This window comes from Furipterus horrens, unplaced genomic scaffold, assembly GCF_987537825.1.
Source record: "Furipterus horrens unplaced genomic scaffold, mFurHor1.1.pri manual_scaffold_1, whole genome shotgun sequence".
In the NCBI taxonomy this organism is placed as follows: Eukaryota; Metazoa; Chordata; class Mammalia; order Chiroptera; family Furipteridae; genus Furipterus; species Furipterus horrens.
Window position 1 is genome coordinate 2,896,000 of NW_028327171.1, and position 8,899 is coordinate 2,904,898.

Below are 8,899 nucleotides of genomic sequence, written 5' to 3' on the forward strand. Positions count from 1 at the left end.
GCCCCAACAAAGTGTCACAGGCCGCTTCCCCTCAACGGCAGAAATGCATGTCTCACAGCTCTGGAGGCTGGAAGTCCCAGGTCAGGGTGTGGGCAGGTCTGGTTTCTCCTGCGGCCTCTCTCCTGGGCGGGTAGGTGGTGCCTGGCCCCTGGGTCCGCACACAGTCTTCCCTCTGCTGGGAGCTCAGGTTTCTGTCCCAGTGTCCTCTCTTTACAAGGGCCTCCGCCACGCTTGGAGGTGACTGGGGCGGAGTCCCGGAGCCTAGGCGGGACCCACAGAGAGGACGCGGTGCCAGGCCTCAGCCACCCCTGCAGAGACCCCCTCTGCACCCCAGCCTCGCCATCTGAGAGACAGGCCCAGCCAGTGCGTGGGCGGGGCCCGGAGGTCGTGGGGCCTGGACTGAAACCCTCGCTCCTCGGGCTCCAGACACCACGAGACACCCCCTTCCCGCCCCCCTGGGTGCCCCACCTTGTCGGCTTTCTCTCCGTGGGTGCACGTTCCCCGGGAGAGGTAAGGAAGCCTCTTCCCCAGTCACCTCCCACCTGGGAAGTTTCAGAGGGGGCAGTAGGGACATGTCTTCACAATGACTTACAAGGCAGCCCCTCAACTCCTTCCCAGGACAGGAGACAGAAGGGAGCCAGCCCCGGAAGTCGCCCCTGTCCCTCCCCTGACAACCTTCTCTCTCAGACCACCGGCTTTCTAGAACACTCTTCCGTACTTCTTTCTGCTCCACTGCCGGGCAGCTGGTGTTCCACAGTGGAACACGGACATGTTTAATTCACTCAGAGACGGGACGGGAAGAAGCCCCAGCTCAGTAAGTATCGCTGCACTTCTGCTGCACGTCTTCCACGGGTGCCAGTCCCGCTCGTCACAGAAAAACGGACCCTTAGGGGACCAGCTGTAGCCCCGAACTGAAGCTGGAACGTCGCCGCACATGTAACTGGGCGTGCGGCTGTGCTGGTGTGGGTCTCATCCTGTGAGCTCAGCGGTGCGGGAACATCACCGCCATCACCACCAAGACCACCACCATCAGCATCAACCATCACCACCACCACCACCACAAGGCTTATTTCATGTATTTATTTTACTTTCCAAAGTACGTTCATAGGCATGATCTCATTAGCTTTCGTCTGCTTGCTGAGAGTCCCAGAACTGGCACCGTTCCTCATTTTATCTGTAAGAAAACTAAGATTCACACCAAAGTGGTGGATAATGAAACCCAGACTAGAGTTCGGTTCTTCTGACTCCAAAACTGATGCTTGTTTTCCAGTGGATCCCACTCTTCAAATGAAAATGAAGAGCTTCCATGTTCTGAGAGCAACAGCTTTGGTTCTGTAGTCCAGTCAGCACCCCTAGAATGAACGGGCCCACGGGGCCGTCCATCCCAATCCCCACGTGTCCCAGGTGAGCTGCTAACCACTCCAAGTTCACGTGACCCCTTGAGCTTGGAGCTTCACCCCACGCACTGGGCCCCAAATTCAGTTTTCTCTCTGTGACAAGGGGCCCCCTTCATGGAAACCCTGGGCGTCTCCCAGATTTCTCTGAGCCCAGTGGATGCCCCTCCCCTGCCCCTAGAGCACCAGCTTTTCCAGGGAAGGGGGAGTATGGCTGGAGGCCACTGGCCCTGCTGTCTCATCTCAAAGCCCCAGGAGACCCTGGAAGGACACCGGGTGCCGCTTTGGTCCCACGCTGCCCGCCGGAAGCGCCCCGGCTCAGCGGTGGGCTCCTGGCCCCCCTCAGGGGCTTCACTCCCGCCTCAGTTTCCAGGTAAACCCAAAGCTGCTCTCCGCCAGCCCCGCAGGAGGGCTGGGCCTCTTCTGTGGAGACCCGCTTGCCTTGCCTCTTAAGGGATCCCCTGGATTTCGGTTTGGGGCCCGCTGTTTGCACACGTGGGCTCCAGGCTGGCCTGGCCCGGCGGCTGCGCGGCTCTGTTGCTAACGGTCAGTGCAGAGCATTTGACTGCCTTGCTCTGGAGGCCTTTCTTGTTGAGTTCAGAGGTCAAATTGGAGTAATAAACATCTTCCAGGGATTTATCGTTCTTTCTGAGGATGTTGCTGGCCAGCCGGAAGAGGAAGACCACGGCGTAGATGCCGATGATGGTGAGGATGTACCAGGCGGCACTGGTCCCGTCCGGAAGCTTCAGGGCCCGGGTGGCATTGGTGGCATTCCTGTTCTCCACGTGGTCCCTCAGCAGGTGCCCCAGGACGGCGCCGGCCTGCGTGTGGTTGGCGGCTCCCTGAGGAGTGCACTTGACCCCTGAGAAACAGAAAGATCCAGATGATACCTCGCATCCTGGGCTGAGAGTGGACTGGCCAGGCCAGTGACAGTGACGTTGTCACATCAGCGGCAAACACGGGACTCCTGGGAGAGGCCATCTTTGTTGACTGAGCAGGACCCTAGCAACATCTGTGTCAATACATTTTTCAGAATCAAAAGAGTTCAAAATGCCAAGTTTCAGATAGGAGATGAAGCACATTACATGTCACTTGTCCCTAAAATGACCTGCACAACTCACATAGTTGCAATAAAAACGTCAGTAGAATTTCTTTGTGAACTGGACAGACATGCACATGGAAAAATCAGCTGTCAAGACGAATTAAAAAGAATGTGAAGAAAAGAGTGATGGGTGGAGAGGAGCCTCGGCAGAAATTTAAAACTAGCTGGTCAGGGGAATACTTTACGTTGGGGGGATGAAGGGCTGTTTTACTTGCCCACAGCCCAGCAGAGGGCGTGGAGGGCCCTGAAGGACCAGGCACAACTCTCCCTACACAGTTTCCCCATAAACGCCGCAGCTGACACAGTGCGGTGCTGATCACAGACAGGTGGTCCACGAGGACAGAGCAACACCCCATCGGAAGGTTTGGAACTGGAATTTGGGGCCTTTCTGCTCTGTAAGAGGAAGATGACTTAGCCAAGGTGCATGGGAGCCCCACAGCCCTGGGTCTGCATCTCTCACGTTACGTCCAAAACCAGTGCCGGGAAATCAAAGGTTTTGACATAAAACAAACAAACAAACAAAAAAACGGGTGAGAGTCCTAGAAAAAAGCATGGTAGGTTTTTTTCCTTTATCACCTCGGAGTGGAATATCCCTCTCTGAGCGTAACACAAAAAACCCAGAGGGGGAGCAAAGAAGGAAAAAGAAAATAAATGTTAAATTCAACTACATAGAAAAATTTAAAGTTATTGCACACTGTAAAACGAAGAATAAATGGCAAACGAGAAACATTGCAATTTATACCCTGAATTACCTCAGGAACTTTCAGCGCCAGGAAAAAAAAGAAAGACCAAAACTCTGGTAGAAAAACATATGCTAAGGGTGTGGACACTTAAGTCATAGAAAAAGAAATGGGCCTTGAACTTGAAACATGCTTCTCAGTATTACTCACAAGAAGAAAAACGCAAAGTAAAACTGCGAGAAGGTAACGTTTTGTCCTCTGCTGGGTGGGCAGGACGCGCCGCGTGGCTGTGTCCGCAGGGCTCGCGAGCCTTTGCCTCGCTGCCGGCGAGGGTGCCAGTTCGGACGTCCAGTCTAGGCCGGGGGGCGGGGGGGGGGGGGTGACATTGCCAATGCGCGTGCCTTTCACCCAGCAGCTCTCCCTGTAGGAGTTTATCCTACAGGTACGCGGGAACAGGGCCGGTCACGGCGCGTCATGGCGGCGTGACGGCTAAGGCCGAGGAACAGCGTCACTTTCTGGGATGGTTAATACATTTTGGACCCTCCATGCAGCCATAAAAATCAATGAAGCGTTTTTGGGGTACTAAATATTAATAAATAAAACGTAAGCCAGCTGTGATATAATGTGACAGACAGGTAAGTAAAGGGGGGCTGTGTTATCTGCTTGAAGCTTTTATGTATAGAGAGAAAATATCTCCGGGATAATACACAAGAAATTGGTACCTGAGTTGGCCCACGGGGACGGCCGTGGGGGGAGGAGCTGCACTTTCCCCGGGTGCCCTTGAGTACAGTTTGTACCATGGGCACTTATTTTCAAAAAGAAAGTAATTGAAAACGGCAAGAGAACAAGTGGGTGCTTTCCCAGCCTCCTCAGTGAGGGGCCCTTCCAAGACCGGGAGATTAAGATCTTAATTGCTGTTTAATTCAAAACTGTTTTTTCTCCGAGAGCCGCTGGTGGGAACCCAATGATGAAAGCCGGAGAAGCTGTGGCTGGACCTGAGACGGGTTCCCTGGTGCTTTCCTGGTTCCAACCCCTGTTTCCTGCTCTGCGTGGACACCGGGGTATCCAGACGTGTCAGAGCATAGACCCTGGAGCCCGCCGCTGGGCGGACCGCAGGAGCACCGTAAATACTTTCTCTCTGATGTTTGTTGCTAATTCATTTCGCTAATGCAGGACTCAGAGTGGCTGGTATTTTTTATGATAGTTGATTGTCAGAATACATGAATAGCCTCCCTACTTTGAGATGAAGGGAGAAACCGCTTAAAAATAGCGCTACAAACCACATCTGACAAAGCCCAAAGGAACAGATTTAGCGGGTCCCCCATAAGAAACACTACAACCAGCGGGAATTTGACACCACGGTTGGTGGGATGTTTGCGAACTTTAAGAAGCGGGGGGAAGTGCCATAATTACTAACAAACGAATCAACCGAACAAGAACATCATGAACTTAATTAGGGCAAGAGGACTTGTTTAAACTTGGAATACACACGTGTGACCTCATAGAAGTTTCTGCGAATTGTTACAGAACGATGAGATATGTTTGAACACATGAAAAACACCCAACTAAAACTATAGAACATTTAATTACTTTAAGATCGGTCCTTTTTCCACATGGAAGAAGCTCACTGTATAAGTTAGCAAAGTACATGGTTGTTTATCTTTTCTCTGTTGAAAATAACAAGAGTAAGCGAGGTGGCCCCCTTAGTGGATAAGCCCACCCTGTACAAGAGACACACCTGTCACCTGTGGCGTTTGCCCTGGTCCTGATAGGAAACAGACGAGGAATTCTAGAGCTGCGCGCCCTTGGTGGCAGCAGGATACTTACCTTCCATGAAGGGGTCTTTCCTCAGCTCCTGGGAAGACGATCAAGGGGGACCCCTCTTTGCAAGGGGTCACAATGCCACGGAAGTCCGGCTGCACTGAGGTTCCGGAGTGAGGGAGTCACAGAACACCCCAAGAATGGCAGGGCAGCACCAAATAGAAACTTAGCCGAGATGCATTAGGTGAGCTGTCGTTAAGGTGATGAGACAATTGAAGTCGATCTGTGTGTGTCCAGTGTGCTCAGGATAAGAAGTGCTCCCTGGCTTTGGCTTGTTTGGGAAGGTCTAACCCAAAGGAACGGTTGAAAACCTTGCCGGCACCAAGCCTTCTCCAGCGCCCCCAGGCCCCATCCGGCCCTGCGGTGGGAGGCCACTGGCCCTGAGACTGGCTCGCCGGCTTATAGCCTGGACGGTTCCAGAATCGCCCTGTTTTGCACCTGTTGCAGGTGTGGCCCAGGGTCAGGTGTGACAGAGGCCCATTGTCACAGGGCCAGGAAACTCCATGGGCCAGAGTCACCAACTTCCTCTCAGACTCTCCTCGATGGGGAAAACAGACAGGAAGGAGCAGCGGGACACAGCCCGGGGGCCGAGGGCTCCCTGCGTGGGTCAGTGAGCCGCGAGCCCACGGGCCAGGCCGTGAGGAGCGGTCTGAGTCACGGACCCCGCTGGCAGCGATGTCGGTTCCATCGGCGTAGATTTACTGCAGCACCGGGAAGATTGTGGGATGCAGCCCCAGCTCCCGGCCCCTTCCCCCCAAATCCCCGCTAACATGACCGTGACCTGCTGAACTGGCGAGGCCTGTTGGCTTTTCAAGTGTCATCTGACAAGTTTACATCCATGGGGGACTAGCTAAGTAAGGGATAAAACAGGCCGCATGACCCAGCAACTCCACTCCAAGGTCCACACCCAGAAGGAACAAAAACACGCCCAGCAAAACTTGGATACAAATGTTCAGCGTCATTTATAAAAGTTAAAGAGTGGAAACAGCCCAAATGCCCATCCACGGATGAATGGAGAAATAAAACAGAGTTTATTCATACAATAGAATATTATTTGACGATGAAAAGAAAAACAATACCTGCTACAAAAGAGATAAACCCTAGAAACACTGCGCTAAGAGAAAGAAGTCAGCTACCAAGGTCAGCATGTCATGCTACACCATCGTCTCTCGAGACGGACGGCTGCCGACCGATGTCATGTGCTTCCATTGATATCAAATGTCAAAAACAGACCAATCTCTTAGGATGGAAAGTAGTTTAGCTGTTGCCTAGGGCTGAGGTGGGAGTGTGGGGGAAGGGTGGTGATAAAACTGATTTCTGGTGCTGGTTACACAACTCTGTGAATGTACTAAAAGCCACTGACTAGTGCACTATGTGAGTGACCTTTATGGTATGTGAATTATATTTTAATACTATAATACTGTACAGGCCTATGATGGAATACTATGCAGCTGTGAAAAAGAACGAGGAAGTTAATTAGCACTGCACATTCTTCATGCCTTAATGAATTTTAACTCAGTGCTGTGTTTCCTGTTCAGTAATAAGTCCATCCGTTGATGACATGTACGTCTTTGTCAAAGCTCTGTGTAGGCTCCTGCTATCTGTCTCCTGCCAGGGGCGGTGGGACCACGACACAGCCATCGCTGCCACCAGAGCGGATTCCAACGCTGACCTGTGCAGTAAGTGGCCAGGAGCCAGGGTCCCAGCTGTGCCCTCCCTGTGTGACCCAGGCAAGTCCCCTGCCCTCTGAGAACCACAGTTTCCTTCCTCACCTGCGAGGTGGAGCACAAAGGGATCCCATGGCCTCAGGTCCCAGGAAAGCAGGAGGAAAGCCAGGCCCTGGAGGGGCTGCTCCTTGTGGAGGCGTCTGGATGGGAGGGCTGCCCACGCAGACACGTGGGGCAGGGAGGGACCCAGACAGCAGGTGCCCCAGATGCGGAGGCTGCAGAGTGAGTCACCGCGAAGGCACGAGGCTGTGGCACTCAGCGCAGCAGGACAAGAGACAAGAGAACTAGGAGACAGGAGGAGAGATGGCCTTTTGTCCCATCGCCCCGCAGAGGGCGAGCAGGTGAGGGAACAGCTCTGTCACGTGCTCTTCCCTCCATCCCTGCAGGGCAGGAGGGCTGTTCCCGCTGCAAGGCTGGGACATGCTCTCGGGCTCAGGGGACTGAAATGCCCAACGTCACACCACTTGGAGGTGACAGAGCTGGGGTGCTCCCCCTCAACCTGGACGTCACCTGCACGCTGGACCCAGAGTCTCATGAGTTCTCCCGATCACCTGCCCTCCAGGTTGAGCTGCAGACGGTCACTGCTCAGGCGTGCCCGTGACCCTGGGACCCTCCGTGCTGGCTGAAACCACCCTACGAGGTGGAAAGCTGGGGCAATGGACATTCTTCAGAGCAGGTGAGCACCTGCTGAGGCCGTGCAGGGGGCTCTGGGGGTGGGCCCTGTGCTGTCTCACGGGTCCGTCCTGCTTGGGGCCCTTCACGGAATCGCATGCGCACGCTACACAAATGCTCTTTTTAACAAGGGCTCTCTTCTTAGTCATGCTGGGGCCACAGGATGCCATTGAATGAAAAGTGCGCTGTCCCTGGGAGGCGGTGGCCAAGCCCACGGTCACAGGGCCGGCCACTGGCTGCCTCCGCGGGCAGTGTACACGGTGCTGTCTGTCATTCCGGACGCTTACATAACAGTGGCAGGGAACACCTTGTCCCCCCACGAGGGTCAAGAATTTCCTTCCTCCTTGTGTGCGTCTCCTTAGGCCTCCAGTTCAGTCCAGACAAATACTGGCCTGAGCGCCATTAAGCAAAGCCGCTCCCGGTAAATATTTGTCTGAGCGGCAGTTCTGGGAGAAAGGACCCTCCCCGCCCCCCCCCCCGCCCCCCCCCGCGCTGGCCCGGCCGGCAACTCCTCTGACCTGAGAGACTCTGCTCTCCCAGGGAGGCATGGCTTGTTTTTTTTCTTTTTAAAATTTTGGTCGACGGAAGAGCCAGTGAGCTCTGAGGATCTGAGGATGTCTACATTGGCAGCAAGGGTAGCAAGGATTTGGATTTGTCTGTACAAACAAACAAACAAACAAACGAGGTGGGGGAACAGAGAAACAAGTGCTTGTGAATGTAAAGGTGTCAGAGCTGGCATTTTAAAAAATGTCAATCCATAAATGTTGTATCCACAGTGGGTCTTCCTTCTAAGGAGCACTTTCTGGGGGGGAGGGGGGCAGACCTCACCACCAGTTCTGGCCCCTGCAATGCAGAGGGACAGTAAAAGTGGCGTCCAGGAGCCCTGCAGAGAGCGACCCAGACAAAGGGCTCGTGCAGCGCATGGTGGTCTGACACCGGACTCTGAACCGTCCTGCCCCCGCGGGGCTACACCCTTCCAGAGGACATTTCCCCAGTGTTTTGTGTACTTTAAAAATCTTTAATTAAACGTCATTCTTGCCTTTCCTTTTAATCTTATTGTTGTCTGCTCCAGCCTTTAGGGACATCGAAGGTCAGGTCACTGCCTGTGTCAAGGGGTCACAGAGAAAGGCCACAGCCAATGGGCCAAGAGGGTCTAGAAGGGGAATGCACAGCACTTGGTTAATGCCTGCAGCAGGTGGAATGATGTTTGCCTCGAACGAAATTGGGTCCCTCTAAAACTCATATGTTGAAGCCCTAGTCCCGAAGGTGACGGTGTTTGGAGGTGGGGCCTCGGGGAGGTGATTGGGTTTAGATGAGGTCACGCGGGCTGGGCCTCCCGATGGGGTTAGTGCAGCAAAGCCAGAAGGAGAAATGGGCCCCTCTCCTTGGGCAGCTGCAAAGGAGAGCAGACCACATTCCGCACCAAAAACCTGGTCCTCGCTGGTGTTACTCCAGCAAAGGCCCTGGCTCGTCACCTGCATGGGCCAGGCAGCTGCTGTGCCC

The 8,899-nt window shown here is 54.0% G+C and overlaps 1 protein-coding gene across 1 annotated transcript; it reads right to left on the minus strand.

Annotated features, from left to right (window-relative positions):
* Nucleotides 1-1,087: 1,087 nt before the first annotated feature.
* Nucleotides 1,088-5,010, minus strand: SMIM34 (small integral membrane protein 34). Its single transcript, XM_090270940.1, has 2 exons — nt 5,004-5,010; nt 1,088-2,256 (listed from the first exon to the last, which is right to left on the minus strand). Exons 1-2 carry the CDS (start codon nt 5,008-5,010, stop codon nt 1,844-1,846), a joined length of 420 nt encoding a protein of 139 aa, XP_090127066.1. The 3' UTR covers nt 1,088-1,843.
* Between the last annotated feature and the right edge of the window lie 3,889 nt (nt 5,011-8,899).